The sequence below is a fragment of the Elgaria multicarinata genome, chromosome 9, assembly GCF_023053635.1.
Source record: "Elgaria multicarinata webbii isolate HBS135686 ecotype San Diego chromosome 9, rElgMul1.1.pri, whole genome shotgun sequence".
NCBI lineage: Eukaryota > Metazoa > Chordata > Lepidosauria > Squamata > Anguidae > Elgaria > Elgaria multicarinata.
Window position 1 is genome coordinate 99,834,349 of NC_086179.1, and position 22,003 is coordinate 99,856,351.

Genomic DNA, 22,003 nt, shown 5'->3' on the forward strand with positions numbered 1-22,003 from the left:
CTGATTTCTAAAGAATTTGGCCTCTGCTGATATGGAGAGGTTAGTTCAACAGTTTTCTAAAATGTTAAACGAATGGACATAAATTAAACACAAATAACACACTAAACAGCACTTGGACACCTAATTATGAAGATTTACAACAGGATAACGCTAAGAACCAAATTCAAATCTAATAACTTGAATGAAACAATTGACAGTAGTAACAGAATGGATACATGATTTATCAGGGGATTAAACTTGGTATGTACTGATTTCTTCAAACAAATGAGGTCAATATAACCATCTGGAAAAGACCCAGGAGTCAGTCATTACATGTTGGTAACAGGTCTGGCTGGTTTTGCCTCCTCAAGCTCAGCATCCAACCAGCGGAATTTACGGTGACGCCGTAGGACTTCAATCGCTTTCTGTTCTACAGGAGTTGGGACAATGCCCAAGTCATCCAATCCAGGAAGATCAGGGAACTTCATGTCTGTGGTATGGAACTTTAAACAAATTAGAGGAAATAGAACAGATTATTGTACATATAAATACATCTCTGACACAGCGGTAACTTTTCAACACAAAATGCTTTAACCAAGATGATAATTTTAACCCAAAAAGATAGACGAATTAACTATGCACCCATGTTCAAAAGACGTTTGTCTTTTGAACATGGGGGCACTTTTAGCTTTGAGAAGACTGAAAGGAGACATGATAGCACTCTTCAAGTACTTGAAAGGTTGTCACATAGAGGACAATCACCCCAGAGTGCGGGACACGGAATAATGGGCTCAAGTTACATGAAGCCAGATTCCAGCTTAACATAGGGAAAAATGTCCTGACTCTTAGAGCAGTACAACAATGGATCCAATTACCTAGGGAGGTTGTGGGCTCTCCCACACTAGAGGCATTCAAGAGGCAGCTGGGCAACCATCTGTCAGGTGGTGGATTCCTTCACTGAGCAGGGGGTTGGCCTTGATGGCCTTATAGGCCCCTTCCAACTCTACTATTCTATGATTCTGCAACCTTCTTCTCACTGGCCTTCCTTCTTCTCACATCAGTTCATTGGTTTCTGTTCACCACTCTGCTGCTAAGATCATCTTCTTGGCTCGCCGCTCTGAACATGTTACTCCACTTCTGAAATCTCTTCATTGGCTTCCAATTCACTTCAGAATCCAATATAAACTTCTCCTGTTGACCTACAAAGCTTTTCACTGTCTAGCTCCTTCCTATCTTTCCTCTCTCATCTCACACTATTGCCCCGCTCGTGCTCTTCGCTCCTCTGATGCCATGTTTCTCACCTGCCCAAGGGTCTCTACTTCCCTTGCTCGGCTAAGTCCATTTTCTTCTGCTGCCCCTTAAGCCTGGAACGCTCTTCCAGAACATTTGAGAACTACAAGTTCAATCGCAGCTTTTAAAGCTCAGCTAAAAACTTTTCTTTTTCCTAAAGCTTTTAAAACTTGATTTTGTTCTGACTTTTATACTGTTAGTTTTACTCTACCCTGTGCCTGTTTGGTGCATTCTCTTCCCCTTCTTATTGTTTTATTATGATTTTATTAGAATGTAAGCCTATGCGGCAGGGTCTTGCTATTTAATTGTTTTACTCTGTACAGCACCATGTACATTGATGGCGCTATATAAATAAATAAATAATAATAATAATAATAATAATAATAATGATTCTATGAATGGTGGAAATTGCAGTCCCTTATGCAAACAGCAGAACCACTTAGAATCCAAGCACAAATGTTTATACAGAAGATCAGAGTATAGTGTGCAACTTTGGAAATTGCTAAGAAGACAATGAAATAGCCTTCAATAACTTACTTAGGAGTAAAAGATGAAGTGCACGAAGACTTACTTCTGATTTTTGTTTAATTGTGATGTGGTTAAACTAAAGAAACTGGAAGTTTTGAATAAGTGTGAATTTTAGTGGGAATCTCTACCTCACATAGGACCTGTTCAGACAACGCACTAAGCCATGGTAAGGCCGCTCACCCTTTTGCAGGAAATGGTTAGTGAGCGTGTATAAACCATGGTTATACAGACACCATGGTTAGGAATGGTTCACATGACACGTGAAGTCATGGTTCACACAACATGCTAAGCCATAATGTTTAGCTCAAAATGGTTAACCACTGTGGCTTAGCAGGTCATTTGAACAGGGTCATACTAGGAAAACAAGAGACGAACTGGATTTTTGATAACTAATGAACTGTTAAATTAAAAGCATGTATATACTGCTGGTGTTCATTAGGCCCAACTAAGCCAGAGAAATCAGTGTATTTTTTTTCAACTGCACCCAACGGAGAAATATACCACTCCTTGCCCACACCTTGGCAAATAAGAAGTCTACTTCAAATGGGACATGTTTCAAAACCCAAATGATTTGTTGCAATTCAACACTAGTAACTGGCACAACTTATCCCAGTGGGATATAATTTTAAGTTGTTAAAAGCCATCAAGGTTTCTTTCAGCCCTAAAAGAAACATTTGGGGGGGGGGGGGCGAACATGCACACACAGATTGACTTGTTCTATATTTTGATATATTGACTATTGTTCTAATACTTTAAATAATTGTGTTTTCTCATTTGTGGTTTGCTGCTTTGGGATTCCCTGGGGAAGGGAAGGGAAGTTATAAGCTATACGATATGAAAATGGAAACTTGAGGTAATTGTACCTACCCGGTCCACTTTTTCTTTTGTTATCCACGGGTCAAATGGATTTAGCTCGAAGAATTTTGCAACTAAACTGTAATGAAAACAACACAAAATTCAACGTATCACTTAGCATATCTAACATTCAAATCAGAATCTGCTCTGATTTCTCTTAAATTTAGTAATTTTCAGAATTGTCCTCAACTTCTTCCACTCTAATCAAGTGAAAAGTTAATCTAAGCCACAGAACAACAAATAATTACAATTCTGACTATGATCTACATCACACTTCCTGAATAGGGTGGGGAAAGCGTACAGAAAATTGGGTGTCATCAGGAAATAGTTATTCACAAATGTTCCTATAATACACGGATGGGAAGCCTCCAGCCCTCCAAATGATGTTGGACATCATGATCATTGGCTATGCTGTTGGGTTGATGAGAGCTGGAATCAAACAGCATCTGTAAACCGCCCAGAGAGCTTCAGCTATTATTTATTAAATAAATAAAAATAAATAAAATTGAGCAGGTGCCACAAATGAGACCATTTCAGGGGGCGGGGAGAAGAGGAAGGCAGTTGTGAGCAGAGCTTGATAAATCCCTTGATGGTATTCATTCACCAAAAACACAGTTTTAAATTTTGTGTGTGTGTGCGTGTGCAAGGGGGGGAGGGCATGCCTCTTCTCAGAATGTGTTAGACAATACAACTGAAATCTCTCCCAAGAAATGTCCATTTAGGAGTACAAAGAACATCTATTAAACTCACTCTGTTAATCAGGGCCATCTTCATCTTGAGAATCAGAAGCCAGGCAGTTTACTAAGAAATTTTTACCTGCTACCTCCTAATCCAGTCTATACAATCAATGGCTGGGTTCACACAATCGTGGTGGTAAAAGAAGCAATTATGGCTTCTTTTCTCATCCCCACTTGTGCTGCAGCACCGGACGGCATGTCCAAACCTGTGCGGGAAGCAGTCACACAACCACAACCCCACCCCAGTAGCAGACTCCAATTGAAGACTGCAGCCTTAGGTAAAACTACCTGATATGCCCGGTCTGTGAACGATGTCTATAACATTTATTTGATAAATAATACATTTCTCTGCAACTTATTCATCTTTTGGTTGGTTGGGTTTTTAGTTTGGTTGAGTTAGAAAATGGTTTTGTTAGAATAAATGGAAAATTGTATTTATTTATTTATTACATTTTTATACCACCCAATAGCCGAAGCTCTCTGGGTGGTTCACAAAAATTAAAACTATAATTTATTTATTTATTTATTTAAAGCATTTTTATAGTGCCGCCTCACCATTTCTGGCATTGAGGCGCTTTACAATGACATATAAAACAATTCCATTAAAACCCTCACAACCAACTTTAAAACCCTCTTTAAAACCCTCACAACCAATAAAACAACCAACAGTCTAAAGCACTGTATTTTAAAATTAGAGCTTCATGATGAACTACATTTTTTGTTTTACCTGAAATGCCTACACCTCCCATCATGCCTTGGCTGGAGCAGCCAACTAAACTTCAAAAACAATAAGGACACACAACACCCTTTCTACCAGCTAAAACAGATGTAAACCTAAGAATATGTTTTCAAAATATACCCAGCATTGCCCAGATATCTGAATAACACATAGTAGGGAAGCGGATCTCAGTGGATGTGGGGAACTGTAGCATACATGAGCTCTGAAGTTATTATTATGAAGAAATGAAAGTAGCCAGAACACAGAATACTTCATTGGCATAATTTACTATATAATATCTACATTTAACAGGTTTGGGCAGAGAGCCAGGATAGTCAAGGCCACTGGTGACTTTGGCCTTTTATGTGACATATTTGTGCTCTGAAGACACACCATGACACTTTTTAATTTTAATTTTTTTAGTGGTGGCATTATGCCACTGTTATGGAGCCACATAGGGAATAAAGCCATTTCAATATCTTCTGCTGAAGAAATTTTATTTATGGAAAGTCCTGAAGGAAAAATAGCAATTTGTACTGGTTATGACCATGAGTCATAGTTTGGTGGCAAGACAAGACTCTTGGGAATTCCACCCAAGGCATGCTGGGAGTTGTAAACCTAGGTTTTTATTAAATTCTTTAAAAATACTTAAAACTACAAAATGCATGTTTTCAGATTTTTTTTCTCATCCATCTACATGAAAACCTGTCTGGGTGAACAGTATTAAGGCAGTACTGTATGTGGAAGTGGGTAAACATTTCAGGACACACATCCTTTCCACTTTATAGGTAGAGATACACACACACATAGAGGAAAAACTCATTAACATCATGTTCAGCTTGAGCCTAAGGATAAACATTTGTTAACCAAGAAAAGATTAGACTTACTGATACAGAGGACGAGGCAGTGGATATGGAAGGTAAGGTCTATGGAGCACTGCATAAATATACTCTACCAAGTCATGAAGGAGGTATCTATTAGGACTGCAAAAACCGAAAATCATTTCACACACACTTGAGAAATATGCACTGTAATAAATGAGTAAAGGGCTTGGAAAGGTGCATTTTTAACATCACTTTTGAGCAAAAATCACACATATGATCTGGAGAACTATGGTCCAATTTGGTTCTCCTTTACTGAATGTTTTGGAACAGATGAAGACTTGCTGATAAACTGAAAATAGACACGAATAAAGGAAGGGGGTGAAGTTCTTTGAAACAAGAACAGGTTTCAGAGAATGGCCCACTCCACTTCTTCCTTTATTTCGAATAAGACTACCTATTTTCCATTTATTCTCTTTCTTTTCATCTTTATTTAATATTGTTCATAGAACTGTTGCTGAGCTACAGGGCAGACCCTGTACCCTCCTCGACAGTGGCAGTCACTGGTTTGGTGCTTTTAATTAAGTTGGTTTGAGATTGAGCAAAAACAAAGGAGAAATTGCAGGTCATTATGTAAGGTCAGATCCAGCATCATCAAAATAATCGAACCTGCATATATTTAAACAGCCTTGGGGCCAGCAAGAAGTAAAATTGGTAATACCTGTAATGAACCTGAAGTAATTTCTCCCTCCTGATTAGAAGAAACACCCTCCAAGTGTAGAGAAGAGTAATTCCAGAGTTTGCAAAGGTTTCCGAACTATGCAGTTGAGAAACAGCACCAGAGAACAAGCAATCCATTCCCCAGAACTACCTGCTTTTTTATTTACTAGGGCTGTGTGGGGACGGGGACACACACACACACACTCTGCTTTGGAGGCCAATTCAGAGCCTCCAAATCCGTCCCGATCTGCCTCGGCCCACTTTGAAGTGGGTCGGATGTTGCAGTTTCCTGGGAACCTGGGAAAGCCAGGTGTGAGGCCAGCCAGGAGTGTTTACTATGGGCCTCCCCGATTATATTTTATCAGAACGTTCTGGGTTATAGCTGCTACCTTGTTTTGTCTTATGCTGGCCTGGGATGCTTTTATGAAGATTTGCTGTTCTATTACCCTGTATGTTTTTATTTTATGAATTTTATTGTTGTAAACTGCCTTACAGGTGACACCCGAAACTAAAAATGTTTCAATTAAATACATGAAATAAATTCACCAACCCTATCTGGGTGATTTTGTGGTTGTATATTTTGTCATATAACTAACAAAGCTCAATCAGTGTGTTAAATCTCAAATTATGAATATTTACAGCAGACAATATGGGCATTTTTTCATGGGTAAACACTGTTCTGCCCAGTAATGCAAAGCCTTTACTGCAATAGTCAGTTCTAAAGGCTTCAAAAGGTGTTCTGATTGTCAGATCTGCTTAGGACAAAACAAACAAAAAAACATTTAAGACCATTTACCAAACAAAACAAAGCATCTCATCCCCTGCTACGGGCTAACACAATGCAAGCACATTGACAAACCGAAGCAGACCCGCAGGTTTAAACATTCGGTTTAAACATTTTAATATTTCAACCGTTTCAACAGGCCTATCAACATTAGAAATAACCATTCTTCTGCCATGTTCTTTGATTACCTTAAGAAACTGTAATCTATGGCATACAGTTACTGGTTTATGTCCAATAAAAATGATATCTCTAGTGAGCATATATGATCTAAATCTACATCAGAGCGAACACACTATCTTACATAACTGTAGTATGTATGAGGGGGGGAAACCTACCCAGTCAATGTGTAGGTTTTTCCTTTAGAATCTGGGTCCTTAATAGCACTAATTATTGCCTTGGCTACATCAACAACCTATGGGATAATAATTAAGAAGAAAAAATAGTAAGTTTTTATTAATTGTTGAACTGAGGTACAATAAACATGAAATATTTTTCAACTATTTATTAGATTTATATTCTGCCTTTCTCTCAAAGAATGAGGATAATGGCAGCCAACCATAAAATCTGAAATAAAATTAAATCCTAATCAAAACATAGGGCAGTACCCTATTATGCCCTTCCGCTATTGCAAATTATGTTGCGCTACCTTCAGGAATCTCTAGCAGAGCTCCAACTGCGTCAGCTGGCACAGCGGGATTCCAAAGGAAACCAATTGCACCAGCTAACCAACTGCAGCTGCGTTAGAGGTCCCTAATGCTAGCACAATGTATCATAAAAGCACATAAATTAAAACGTAATTAAAAACACATCAAAGAAATAAGCAGCACCAACCAAACTGTATGTATAAAACGCTGTGGCAGGCTGGAGATTCCAAGCTATGAGAAGAACTGTGGAAGCGATAAATAAACACAGCTGATACAGCTGGCATTGAAGCATATAATTGCTGAAAGAGCTGAATTGCTTCGGCTCACCCGCCCACAGGACTGACCTGAGGCCTCCGCGCGTCGCCGAGCCACCTGGCCTCCTCTCTGGGCCGCTGTAGATGTAGCGCTCTGAAGGAGATTTGCTGTAGAGGAGTCCGGGCGGCTCATCAGCACGTGCGGAGGTCGCGAGTACATTCCATGGGTCAGTGTGCAGGCGAGTGGGGTGTGTGTGTGAATGTCTGGGAGTAAGCGGGGCGGGGAAGAGTGGCTGGAAAACCACAGCAGCCACTCCTGTGTATATAAAGAAATGTATGATATTGTGTGAGTCAATCTAGTTAAAAGAAATTCTTCAGTAGGTTAGACCAGTTGATATGCCAAAGGCCTGCCTAAATAAGAATGTATTTACCTTCTAGTAGAAGAACAACAGAAAGAGGGCCAGCCTAGCTTCCATCAGCAAGGTGTTCCAGAGCCTGAAATGGCCACCAAGAAGGGCCTCTCTCAAATCTTCAAACACACCTCTGATGGCAGCATGTTTGAGAGAAGGACTCTTCTGAAGATCCTAATACCTAGGCAGGTTCATATGGGAGATGGTGGTCTTTCAGCTAGCCATTTTTTGGTTAAACAAATGTTGACGACGATACAGGTCAGTCTTTGTTATGTTTGTGTCTGTGGGAGAGCAGAGAACTAGAAGACACTGGCAGCTAAGAACTATTTATTAAGGGAAGCTTTTTTCATTTGGCGAGTACATAACCTATGAGCTGGGGAGTTATGGTTATACGTAAGCTTACACAGCACATTAAAAATACTGGAGTTATAGTGTAGGCTGCCTGGGTTCATGGCAGTGGAATCCTTTGAGAAGGATAGGTCGATTAAAAACTGATCACTGAAAGGCATTTGCTTGTATGAGTGTTGTTCTTTGTTTGTATTGTATATTGAAGATAATATGTAAAAAGTATGTCTATTTTTAAAGAAAAGTTTTATGATAGATTGTATGATTTGTTTGCAGCTCCTGATGAAGGACCTAAGGGCCCAAAACATCGAGCTAATGTATGCGTCAATCTGTCTTATTTGAATTTACATATCATTTTTTATTGAAGAAATCATTATTAAATATTTTATACCTTACTTAGAACCAGAATACACATCTCCCTTTTTCTTCTATTGTCATTGGTGCTTTTGTCCCCTTTTCCACTACAACCCAAGCTGTATAGGGCATTATACGTTATAACCAGCACTTTGAATTGTACCTGGAAACAGACTAGAAACCAGTTAAGCTGTTTTAACAAAAGAGAGACGTGCTCTCTTTAACTGGATTCCTGAATGCTCTTGGGGAACAGTGAGATGCAGAGGGCCATCGACTTGATTGCACCTGAGTGCCCTCTCCAGCCCACTCTGCTCCTTGGTATACTGAAACAGGCTGGACATCAGCTAGACCACAAATGGCACAAGACTCGAAGCGAAGATGACCGAGCACACTATAGAGCACATCATCGTGCCTATTGCGTGGCAGTGCAGACAGCAAAGAAGGCTTATTTTGCTTCCTCCACTGCATCCTTGAGTGGAGCTCAAGGAGTCCAGTGGAGCTCTTCTGGGTGATCCAGGGGCTGCCAACACCCTCCCCAACAAGTGGGGCTTTGGCCCCATCGAGGACCCACTGCGACCTTTTTGCATCGCAGTTCGAAGACAAAATCACTTGTCTCCGCAGCAAGATTGATGCTGTTGTTAGTGAAGTTCCAGTTGAGGTGTCTGATGCCACCATCTGCCTGATTTTGTGTGATCAGTTCCAGTTCTAGTGGCCTGATGATGTGGACAAGGTGCTTGCAGCAATGTGAGCAACTGCTTGCCCTCTCGATCCCTGTCCCTCCTGACTTATAAAAGTGAGCCAAGGGGGTTTGACTGGGCGGATTCGGGCGGGGGGGATAAATGCTTCCTTTTGGGAAGGGGTGGTCCCTGCTGTCCTTAAGGAGGCAGTAATGCGACCACTTCTGAACCTGACAGTATTAGACAACTACTGCCCAGTCACAAACACCCCCTTTTAGGGAAGGTACTTGAGAGGGTTGTGGCGGAGCAACTGCAGGCACTCTTGGAGGATACTGATTATCTGGACCCATTCCAGTCTGGGTTCCGATCTAGTTACGTGACTGAATCAGCCTTTGTCACCCTGATGGATGTCCTTTATCAAGAGTGGGGCAGGGGGATTGCAACCCTGTTGCAATCCTGGATGATCTCTCATCGGCTTTTGATACCATCGACCATGGTATCCTCCTGGATTGACTCCGTGGGATGGGCATCGGAGGCACTGTGTTACAGTGGTTCCAGTCCTACCTACGGGGTCGTTTTCAGAGAGTAGCATTGGGTGACCACTCCTCGGCCCCATGGCAATTGAGCTATGGAGTGCTGCAGGGCACCATCTTGTCCCCAATGTTATTTAACATCTATATGAAGCCATTGGGAGCGGTCATTAGGGGATTTAGAGCTAAGTGCCATCAATACGTTGATGACACACAGCTCTATCTCTGAATCAGGTGAGGCTATGCAGGGCCTGGACCAGTGCCTAGACTCAGTAATGGGCTGGATGAGGAGCAATAAACTGAAACTCAATCCTGGCAAGACAGAAGCCCTGTGGGTGAGTGGTTCCCGAGTCTGGGAGACAGGCTCATTGCCTGTTCTGGATGGGGTTGCACTGCCTCTGAAAGATCAGGTTCGTAGTTTTGGGGGTACTCTTAGACCCATCTCTGTCGCTGGAAGCACAAGTGGCCATGGCAGCTCGGAGTGCCTTTTACCAGCTTTGGCTGATTTGCCAACTACGGCCTCTCCTGGACAGGGATATCTTGGCCATGGTGCTACAGGCATTGGTAACCTCAAGACTGGATTAATACGCTCTATGTGGGGCTGCCCTTGAAGCTGCTCCGGAAGCTGGATTTCGGAACATTGGTACTTACCAAGAAGGTTCCTTCTGGGTTGGTGTGCGGAAGGCATCCCACAATGGGTTAACTCCCCCTATCGCCCAGGAAAAGCAGGGACTCACATGACTGAGTTTTAAGCCCTCTATTGGACTGAAGCTCCTCCTAGCCAGTTCCGTCCATGGCTAAAGCTCAGAAATTGAGAAAGGAAGCATCTCTTTGTATCATAGGTAAGGAAGAACCACAGAGGAACACATAACTTATTAGTAAGTACTTAGAAATCAATCTGAGAGTACAAACTTTGAGGATCCTGAGGAAAAGGTCTGGCCGGCTAAATGCAGAGACAAGTGGCCTGATAGACTCGGTGGTGTTTCAGGGTGTGGTTGGGATGCCTTCCGCACACCAACCCAGAAGGAACCTTCTCGGTAAGTACCAATGTTCCGTTCTCCAGGTTGGTGTGAGGAAGGCATCCCACAATGGGATATGCAAAAGCTAAAACCCCTTATCTGGGTGGGAAAATCTTAAGCCGAGTCTATTGTAGTCCTACAACCTGCTGGAGGACTCTCCTGCCAAAGGAGGCATCCGCTGAGGCATATGTGTCTATTTTGTAATGTCTTATGAAGGAATTAGGACTTGTCCAGGTGGCCGCCTTGCAGATTTCTGCCAGAGGGGCATTAGTACTTAAGGCGGCTGATGTGGCTGCTGCTCTAGTGGAGTGAGCTGTGACTCCTAATGGCTTGGGGAGGCATGAGGTCTCATAGGCCGAAAAAATACATGCTTTTAACCACCTAGCTAGGGTAGATCTGGTACCCTTCTTGCCCATAGCCACAGGGTGAAAGGAAACAAACAGTGAATCAGATTTTCGAAAGGACTCTGTCCTTTTTAAGTAAACTTTAATGGCTCTGCGGACATCCAGCTTGTGCCAGGCCTTCTCCTGTGGATGAGAAGGGTTAGGACAGAAAGATGGCAGAATAAGCTCCTGTGACCTATGGAATAGCGTGTTGACCTTAGGGATAAAGGTCGGGTCTGTTCGAAGGACGACAGAATCCTTATGGAAGGTGATGAGGCCTTTTCTGACTGAGATAGCAGATAACTCTGAGATTCTGCGAGCAGATGTTATGGCCACAAGGAAAAGAACTTTTTGTGACAAAATGCGTAGTGGAATAGAGGCAATTGGTTCAAAGGGAGGTTTAGTCAATGCAAAAAGTACAACATGTAGGCTCCAGGAAGGAAACCTATGGACAATGGGAGGACTCTTGAGTGCTGCTCCACGGAGGAATCTTTTGATGTGAGGGTGTGAACTTAGTGGCTGCCTACCAGGCCTGGAAAGGACTGATGACAGGGCTGACGTTTGCCTGCGCAGGGTACCTGGTACCTGGTTTTAAACCCATCTGAAGGCCTTGTTGGAGAAAGGCTAGGAGTTCCTTGACACCTGTTGCCCGTGGAATAAGCTTCTCCCTTTCACTCCACCTGCAGAAGGACTTCCAGGTTGTTTCGTAAATTCTGGTGGTGGAGTCCTTGCAGGATGCCAGCAGGGTGGATATGACATCCTCAGAATAACCCAGAGTTAAGTAGATGGACCTCTCAGCAGCCAGGCGGCTAGTTTGAGCCAATTTGGGTCTGGGTGCAGTACTGGTCCCTGAGACAAGAGAGATCTGGGGCAGGAACCATGGACCTTGCACTGCTAGGGCTAGAATCTCGGAGAACCAGGGGCGTCGGGGCCAGAAGGGGGCTACTAGGACTACAGTGGCTTGTTCCTTTCTGATTTTTTGTAGAACTCTGGCTAAGAGGGGGATTGGAGGGAATGCGTAGAGTCTCTCTTTCAGCCAGTTGATATATAGTGCATCTATCCCTTCGGCTCCGTAAGACTGGAATCTGGAGAGAAATCTTGGCAGCTTGTGGTTGTGCCTGGATGCAAACAGGTCCAGCGTTAGTGGGCCGAAATGGTGTATGATTCTCTGGAAGACTGCTGGATGTAGGCTCCATTCCCCTGGGTCTATTTGTTGCCGACTCAGATAGTCTGCTGTATGGTTCAGGGTCCCTTTGATGTTTTGGGCTGATTTGGAGGCTAAGTTCTGTTCGGCCCATAATAGCTTGCTCTGGGCCTCCAGGTGTAGGGAGAGGGATTTGGAACCCCCTTGACGTGTTATGTGGGCTCGTGTTGTTGTGTTGTCCGTTCTGACTAGGACATGAGAATGTTGCAGATGGCGTGAGAATGCTTTTAGACCCAGGTGTACTGCCCTGTGCTCCAGCCAGTTGATGCTGTGGCATTTTTCCTCTGCGTTCCATTTTCCTTGGGCCAGGCGAGAGTTGCAGTGGGCTCCCCACCCTCTGAGGCTGGCATATGTTGTCAGTAAGATCCTCTGAGGCTCCTGGAAGGGGCTGCCCACCTGCAGATTTTGGAGGTCTTGCCACCACATGAGGGAGTCTCTGACGTGCAGAGGTAGAAGTATTGGGAGGCGATCCCTCCTTGCTATTTGAGCTTGGAAGGGTAATAGGAACCACTGAAGGGGGCGAGAATGCAGCCTGGCCCATGGGAGAATGCTGAGGCATGAGATCATTAAACCCAGAAGATGCGCAGCATCCATTAAGTTGGTTATTCTTTGCCGATGAATTGCCCTTGAGCGGTCCTGAAGCTTGACTATTCTCTCTGGGAAGAGGAATATTAAACCCTTGGAGGTGTTGATGAGTGCTCCTAGATGAGGGAGGAGCTGGGTGGGTGTGAGATGGCTCTATTTTCTGTTTATGACAAAGCCGTGTCTTTCTAGGCACTCGACAGTTGTCTGTAGATCCTGGAGGCTTTCTGACTGGAAACAGAACGGATAAGAAGGTCGTCCAAATATGGATAAATATGCACGCACTTTAGCCGGAGATGAGCTATTAGTGTCACCATGATCTTGGTGAAGATGTGGGGTGCCAAGGATAGGCCAAATGGAAGTGCTTTGTACTGGTAATGAGTTCTGGTACGTGAAGCGTAGGAATTTTCTGTGAGGTAGTGAGATGGGAATATGCAGATATGCCTCTGTGAGGTCTATGGAAGTCAAATATTCTGCTTGTGAAGGGCTTCTTTGATGGTTTGCAATGTCTCCATACGGAATTTTCGATATTTGACAAACCTGTTCAGATGCTTGAGGTCCAGAATTGGTCTCCAGCATTTGCCCTTTTTGGCTACTAGAAATAAGATGGAATAAATACCTTCGTATTTTTCTATGGATGAACTGAGGGGGAGGTTGATTCCAAAACTCTATGAGATAACCATGGGAGATGGTGTCCAGGACCCAGCAATCGTCTGTGGATTGTTCCCATGCTGGGAGGAAATGTTGAAGTCTCCCCCCGATGAAGGGTTCCCTGGCGTCAGAACTGCTGTCGTCCAGACCTTGAGGCCTGGAAAGTAGAAGGGGGTTTGGCAGAAGCGCTAGAGGAGTTGGCGCTTCTGGGCTGAAAGCGGGATCTGGACCATGCTGGTTTAGGAAACCTGTAGCTTTTGGATCGAAAGGAAGATTGGTTAGTGGTCCGGAATGGGCGAAAGGATGTATAAGACCGGATGAGTTTTTTATCTTCTCGTCGGAAGGATGAAGGCATAACTTTTTTCTTATCCTTAGTCTCTATGAGGACATCTTTTAAGGCCTCTTCTCCAAAAAGGTGTGCACCTGTGAAAGGTACAGTCGCAAGATTTCCCCTTGAGGGAAGATCAACATTCCAGTGCTTAAGCCAAATGGAACGTCTGGCCACATTAGCAGCTGCTATGGAGCGGGCTGAAAACTGAAGCGCATCTTGTGTAGCATCAGCTAGGAAGGCAAAAGATTTAGAGAGTTTGATCAGTCCTCTGTATAAAGTAGGCTGATCTAATTCCTTATTGTTTATTATGTCTTCCACCCATAAGATGGAAGCTCTAGCGAAAAAAGATGCTGCTGCTGAGGCCCTTAAAGCTAAGGCTGAAGCTTCATGCGCCTTTTTAAAAGCTGTATCTGATCTTCTTTCCCCGTGGTCTTTTAGGGGAAAGTCACCATCTTTTGGCAATACAGCACCTGAGAGCAAGGCCGCCACAGGGGCATCTACTAATGGAATTTTTAATTCTTCCATCACATTGTGAGGAAGAGTATAAAACCTCTGCGCTGTACTGACTCCCTTTTTTCCCTGGAAGGGAGATTTCCACTCCTCCTTCATTAATTTATTAAAGGAATTGGGAAAAGGTACCTCTCTGGTGGTTGGCCTGGGTTCTGGAAACATTGCTGCCCCTCTAGATAAAGATTGCTGTTTGTCGGGTTGTACTGGCTCACTAGCTAAAGAGACAATTGCTTTGGACAATAAAGGTAAAAAATCCTCTTTGTTAAAGAATCGATCAGCCAAGATATGGTCTGTAATTTCTATGTCTGACCATCCACCCTCCTCTCCTTCTGAAAAGAACTCCTGCAGTGACATTATGGAGGAATCACTGTCATGGTGGGGCTCAGCCAAGGGGGTCTTGGATTTGTTAGAGCGACCTTTGGCTATGGAGTATGGGTCTGGAGAGTCGTCCCCAGAGCCTGCTGATGAGTGCAGACTATGGGAAGAATTGGGCTGTTTTGACCTGAAAGCCTTATTTTTGTTTTTTGTTTTATCATTGTTTTTATTTTTGTTTTCTAATTGTGGAGGAGGAGAGGAGGAAGACTCAGAAGTGTGCAAGCTTCTGGTGCGTTTTGCAGAACGGCTTGATCTCAAGGTTTGCTTGTCTAACAAATGGTCAGACAGATTATCCAGTACTGCCTTAGTGATCTGTGCTAAAACAGATTTATCTATTTGAGCCATGCTTAGGATAGGCGTTGGGGCTATCTCATTATTTTGTGTCTGAGCAATGGAGGAGGTGGAAGGAGGAGGGGCTTCCCTTTGCAAGTTGGAATCGAAACTGCAACTCAAAATGGCCGCCCGCTTTGTTTGGCGGGAAACATCCACGTGGGGGAGAAAGAATGGATTTGATCTCACCCTTGATGCTGTTGGAGCATCTAGCTGCTCCGTTGCTTCCTCCTCTTGTTCAGAGTGGAGAGGGTGGCGTGCTGAACCCCCGACTCCCTCAGTCTCGGCCGCATCTTTTGAGGCCGGGATCGCACCATTCCCGGTGTGTAAGAGACTCAGCGAGGGGCCTTGGCCTCCGGGCTGGTGATCTCTTTGATCCTCCGTGGCTGGGAGACTCAGTAGGCAGCCTAAGCCAGCAAACTGGTTATCTCCTTGACCTTTCTGGCAGGTCATCCTTTTGTCTGCTGATGGCTTCCTAAGACTCTCACATGAGTCATTGTTTTCTTTTTCTTTTGAGGCTTCAAAAGAAACCTCAAAAGGTTTTCTTGAGGTTTTCTTTGCCGGAGGGGTCATAGAGAATGATAGGCAAGCGGCAGAGAAAAAGAAGCAGAAAAGTGTTTTGTGTGTGTGTGTGTATGTGTTTTTTGGTAAGAGAGGATGAAAAAATAAAGCCTGGTTATAAGAAAGAAAGTCAAAGAGGTAAGAAGTTTAAAAAGTGTTAGAAATAGAGATAAGTATAGGCTTGAGATAGGAGGAGATGAGAAGTAGCTCTGTCCTGGGCGAAAAGCAGGGACGAACTGGCTAGGAGGAGCTTCAGACCAATAGAAGGCTTAAAACTCAGTCATGTGAGTCCCTGCTTTTCCTGGGCGATAGGGGGAGTTAACCCATTGTGGGATGCCTTCCTCACACCAACCTGGAGAAAGTGCAGAATGCTGCAGCTCGGCTGTTGTCTGGAGCTGCCCCTTTCCAGCATGTAACTCCTCTGCTGAGGGAACTGCACTGGCTGCCTATTTGCTACCGGGCCAGGTTCACAGTTCTTGTACTTGTGTACAAAGCCCTAAACAACTTGGGACCAGGACACCTGAGAGAGCGCCTTCTCCCCTACCAACCTGCCTGGTCGCTGAGGTCATCCAAAGGTCAGCTCCTGGTGGTTCCACATAGACCCATCCTCTGATTGGAGTCCACCAGGGGAAGAGCCTTCAGCGTGGTGGCCCCCCTCCTGTGGAATTCCCCACCTCTGGAGGTCAGGCAGGCACCAACTTTGTATTCCTTTTGGCGCCTCCGAAAACATCATTATTCCAGGAAGCCTTTCCTTAATGACTAGCCACTGTTTACTGTACATTTTGTTTCTTTTAAAATCTATTTTAAAGTGTTTTATTCTGTTTTTATTTTGTTTTATCTTGTACACTGCTCCGAAATTTTCAATGTGGACCGGTATATAAATACTGTAAATAAATAAATAAATATTAACTTGCAAACAACCTAAATTTAGCCATTGTAGTTCTCTATAGCACTACAGAGCTGCAGTGATTTGGGGCCTTTTGGGGAGGCACCCCGTGGACTGCATGGTTCCCCTTGGAATGCTGCCCACCTCGGTAATCTGGGGTGCAAAAATGGCCCCCAGGCTTCCAAAAGCTTACTCATGATTTAAATGGGAAGGACAGATAGTTGGGTGTCATCAGCATACTGGAGGCACCAACCCTCAGAACTCCGGACAACTTCTCCCAGTAGTTTAATGTATATGTACAATACTTACATAGACAGGTTGCTTCACAGTTTTCTTACCAAAGGCAATTAGCGGCACCCCAACAAACCAGCGCATGTCTGAATCAAGATAGATAAGTTACTGGAGAACAGAAGTTTGACTCTTGTAAATCAAAGAATAAAAACACCAGTACTACAGAGCAAAATAAATATCTGAAAATAAGAATCAGCTGTGTTCAATGAACATAACACTGATCTCCTGCATCTGTATAAATGGAATATATACAATTCCACTGAGCATGCCCAAACTCTTCAGCATTTCTATGCTCACTCTTTGGATCCAAGCCACTGGATTTAGCGAGTTGATCCTTATCACTTTAAAATCTAGTACTAGTATAGCAAGTGGCAAGAGAGACTGAACTGTGAGTCACGAAGTCTTGCGTCCGCCATGAGCTTACGCAGGCCATTCTTTCTTGGCTTCAACCCTCTCTCTAATGCAAGGATAATACTAGTCTACATTGCAAGAATATTGTTGGGGTTACTGAGTTAAAATAAAGCACTTTGGAACATTCAAAACTGCTAAATAAGTATAAAGTATATTAAACTTCATTGATAATATTGTTATTCAAACTAATACGGTTGCTCAACAATAAAATATTGTTTTTAGAGACTGATTATGTATTTTTAATTAAGTTATAATGCACTTTCTCAGTGTTTGTACCCTGAAGAGCAGGCTATAGGTTGTTGCTATTATTGTTCTTCTTCTTCTTCATCATCATCATCATCATCATCATCATCAATAATTTAAACTTTCCAAAAACATATCTCCATGTGGTCTTGGATCTATCTCTAAATATAATGATGGATGCTGGGATAACAGAGGGCTTGGAAAGAGAAGAGTTTCAGGTAGACAGTTAGTACGCTGTCATAGCAAGACAGCACAATCAGGAAGCACACAGCAGTCTTTCTCTGCCCCCAAATGTTTATGGAAGAAACATATTTGGTTTCTGAAAGCCTTAAAGGCAGGGGTGGGCAACCCAGCACTCTCCAGATGCTTTGGACTACAAGTCCACAAATCTCTGGCCGCTGGGCCTGCCGGCTTGGGCTGAAAGAAGCTGTAGTTTAAAATTTCAGGAGGGCACCAGATTCCCCACCCCTGCCTTAAGAAGACAGTGGCTGTATATTTTAAAATTTATCTTTCTAGTTCTGCCTAGAAACATGATTTTTTTTAAAAAAAATATGAAAGCAAGCACTTTTAGGAAGCTAAATTGTTCAGAGCCTAAGATTTATACTGTGTACCCTTATAATATAAACCCCATACAAGACAAGAACAATTCTGCTATTCACAACAGAATTGCTAGCTATTATACATAGATGAAATCTCCAAACCCAGGGCACCATATGCTAGGGCTTGACGTTATAATAACAAATGCAGTGTATTTTAATAAATAGGATCAAAGGTGAGCCCCTCCCCCTGCTCCAAAATCAAAGCAGATTCACAGGCAATCACAATTTGTTCTTAACAAACCACTAAGAACTGGAACAAGATCTCAAAATTATTACTGCACAGACCTTAATATAGATTTTCATAGTAATTGTATAACATGAAGTAGAGGACAATTTCTGTCCATACGTTGTATGAACAGACGTTCTCTCCTGTACTTCCTAACATCAAAATGGATTTCATGTTGCAATGAGTGCACTTACTTACTTGCATAGTGGTTGAAAAACAAGTCCTCTCTCCCAAACATTTCAGAAGGCTTCATAATGACGGCATCTGGAAATTCCTCCCTCACAACCCTCTCTCCAACCGCCTATCATGAAGTTATTAGAAGGGGATTAATTTAACATCCATGTACAAGATTCTCAGCATTTCATAACTAAAATAATTCAGTTTACCCATTGATAACACTACCGAGAAGTTCCATGCACCTCTTTAATTCTTAAATTCCTCTAACATTCCAACCCACAGGACAAACACATATTTAGCATCATGAAACGTTACTAAGGAACATGAGAATTAACAAAACTCAAAACAAAGGGCACACACAAACCAGGGGCACCAAAATGTATTTAAAGCACATCAACGTGCCCATAATTATTTATTACATTTCTATATAGCACAATAACCGAAGCCTCTGGATGGTTCACAACAGTTAAGGGAGGTTCACTATATCCTCAAACCCTCATCACAGTTGTGTGCCAACTCTACATAGCATGTAGTCCAAAACTTAAACAAGGTTAAATGTCCCACACATTTCTGAGTCGTGATAAATAATACCAGTGCTATCCACTTATAAGAGAAAACTGAAGTCATTCAAATGTTCATACATCATTTTTCCTGCAAATTAATTCAAGAGTTTTAAACTGTTTGAGCACTATTTCAATCTCATTTTGGTCCAATAGATTCTGAATTAGGAAACCCATTCTGTAATCTGAATCCACAGAATCACTATTCATATGGAACTGGTTATATAGTGCAAAATCCAGCAATCGGCAGAATCTCAACATTCACATTTAAGGCTCCATCACACTAGCGGTTTAACGCACTCTCGACACGTCTAGTATCTGGTATTGCAGCACGGGACTCACATGACGTTGTCCCTGTGCTGCACCCATCTCGCCTCTTTTCTTTCATTTTGTGTATTGTTTTGGTGAGGGGAAAGTCTGGATTATTTTCCCCAAACAGATTTAATGCGCACTTAAGCCTCCATGTCTTGCTTTTTCCTTCGTTGGGGTCTTGCTGACAAAAGGGGAGGGTGGGGCGGTTCTCCTCCTCCAGCACACCATCACGTATGGACTTACGCTTAGTCTGTTGAATCGACTTTTTACTGCTCCAACCCCACCCACATTGCCCACAGAAATAGAGCCCAACCAATGAAAGGTTAAATCAGTAAATCGCTAGGCAACAAAGCCAGAGTGAGGGGGGGGGAAGGGGCCCACGTCCCTGAGGTCCCCAGTAGTTCTCTATTTTTATGAACTGCTGATGCACAGCTGTGCATTATCGAAGTAAAGGAAAACAGATCCTCCACAAATGCAAACAGGTGGAATTTCGCATTGGTAGAATGGTTTGGGGGGAATTAAAAATTCCTAAATATCAAGGCATAAACAGATCTGATTCAAGCTTAGCATGGCTAAAGCCCTCCTTAAGAGGTATCACCGTGTCAAGTTTCATCTCTTTATTTGTAAAAATTACACAAAACAGCAAACTGGAAAGAAGTGCTATGCAACCCTGTGCTTACTTCTGAGGTCTTACTTCTGTTTACTCATAAATAATTCTCTCTCTGTTCAACAGGGTTCACTCAAAGGTAAACATCCATTGGATTTTAGTATGGCTTGGATGTAAATGCAGTTGAAATCAAGAGGATTTACTCTTGTGTAAGAGAATCAAGGCCATGCAATAAATGAGCTCCACTGAACACACACACACTCCCTCCAATTCTGTCTTAATGCACCTCTGCACAGAATCAGAGAGGTGTATGTGTGTTAATGGGAAGGAATGATTTGAGGAGGAAATTAAAAATTCCTAAAAAATCAAGGGATGAACCGATCTGATTCAAACTTGGCTTGCCTAAAGCCCTACTTAAGAGCTCTCACAGTCCCAATGGTTCATCTCTTTATCTTTAAAAATGAGGGAGTTGTGAGCATTTTAGTTAATACCCATTGGAGCTCCAATGAGCAAGGGGAGAAAGCTGCCATTTGATCACAATGTCCATCAATGACAAGAACCAATGAACTGGAAGGGGAAGGGGTGGGTGCAGTAGCAGTGGGCGGGGTGGGTGCAGTAGCAGTGGGAGATCAAACAAGTGAAAAGAGTGTAGCGACAATCGTGAAAGGAACGCTTGCCGCACTTATGAAACAGAGGTAAAAAACGCATAGGCAAACCAGGGGGAAAAACAGGTGTGATGGAGCTCTTACTGTGTTTCTAGCCCTGATGGTTAGGGTAAGAAAGACTGATCTCCTGATCTCTCCTCTTCCTTCATTCTCCTCTATCACTCCCATTCCCCTTCTCTTCAATTTATTTATAAATAATGTAGTTGAGTTCTTGAAAAGTGACCACTACTTTCCAGTTAAAATAGAAAACCAGAAATATTCTATCCTCTTTTATGCTGACGATGCAATATTGATTTCCCACACTCAGTTGGGCCTGTGTAGATTGTTAAACAGGTTCAGTCTATATTGCAACAAGGAGCATCTCTCTATCAACTACCAAAAAACAAAAGTTATGAAATTTGGTAAATCTAAGAAAATACGTAACTGGTCACTTGATGGGAATAAACTGGAGCAAGTATTTTCTTTTAAGTATCTTGGTGTGGTGTTTCAGTGGACAGGCACATGGTCTTCACAGGTTCAATCTAGCACCTTGCTAGCGGGTAGAACTTTAAATGGACTGTTACGATTCTATCATACAAAAGGGGGAAACCTGGTTCAGCCCACTCAAGAGTTGTACAAGATCAGGGTTCTGCCAAAATTGCTATATGGAACACCACTGTGGGCTATAGCCAACTTGGATCCAATAGAAAGAGCTCAAAATATTTTTTTGCGTAGACTCCTGGCAGTCCCCATTTCTACAAAATTAGAATTGCTCTGTGCAGAACTGGGTGTGACGACAATCAAAACTGAAGCTCTCAGACTAGCCCTGCCTTTTTGGTTAAAAATCATTTTTAAGCAGGTATCAGAATTTCTTGTGATGGTTTTGGAAGAGATGGGCTCAAACTCATGGAAGCATAAAATGCAGCTGGTTGGCATGATTTTTTTTATTTTTATTTTATTTATTTATTACATTTTTATACCACCCAATAATCGAAGCTATTCTCTATCTCTTTTCTCTTAACCCAAGGTCATGATAGAGCTAAAGTGTTAGTGCTCCAAAGGCTTAAGGATACTGAGATGCAATCTCAGGCGGCTGAGATCAAGACTTGCCAATCTAATAGTCTCTATGCCTCCTATATTCCCTTGTATTTATCTTTTCCAAAATACCTGGTAGATCTACCAAATATTAAAATGAGGGTTGCCTTCACTCGGGCAAGATTAAATGTTCTTCCACTGGCAGACTGGGTGGGTCGGCAAAAGGGGGTCCCTCAGAAGGATAGAGTATGCAGTTGCAATTCAGTATCAATTGAAGATACTACTCATGTACTGTTAGAATGCTCTGTGTATAATGATCTCAGAACCAAATACATTAATCTGTTGTTAAGATTGTTCAAGGGAAGGCCGACCCTTGTTAAGGCTTGTTTCCTATTGTCTGATGCTGAGAAGTATGTATCC

General features: G+C 42.8%; 1 protein-coding gene across 1 annotated transcript in view; it reads right to left on the minus strand.

Moving 5' to 3' along the window:
* Positions 1-200: 200 nt before the first annotated feature.
* The window catches only part of NDUFA9 (NADH:ubiquinone oxidoreductase subunit A9), a 46,580-nt gene continuing 24,777 nt past the window's right edge, over positions 201-22,003 (minus strand). The window contains exons 6-11 of the mRNA XM_063134399.1: positions 18,447-18,549; positions 16,788-16,855; positions 6,768-6,844; positions 4,995-5,090; positions 2,665-2,731; positions 201-482 (exon numbers count right to left, since the gene is read on the minus strand). Of these exons, the coding sequence (XP_062990469.1) occupies positions 309-482; positions 2,665-2,731; positions 4,995-5,090; positions 6,768-6,844; positions 16,788-16,855; positions 18,447-18,549 (585 nt within the window). The 3' untranslated portion in view covers positions 201-308. The remainder of the gene's footprint in view (positions 483-2,664; positions 2,732-4,994; positions 5,091-6,767; positions 6,845-16,787; positions 16,856-18,446; positions 18,550-22,003) is intronic.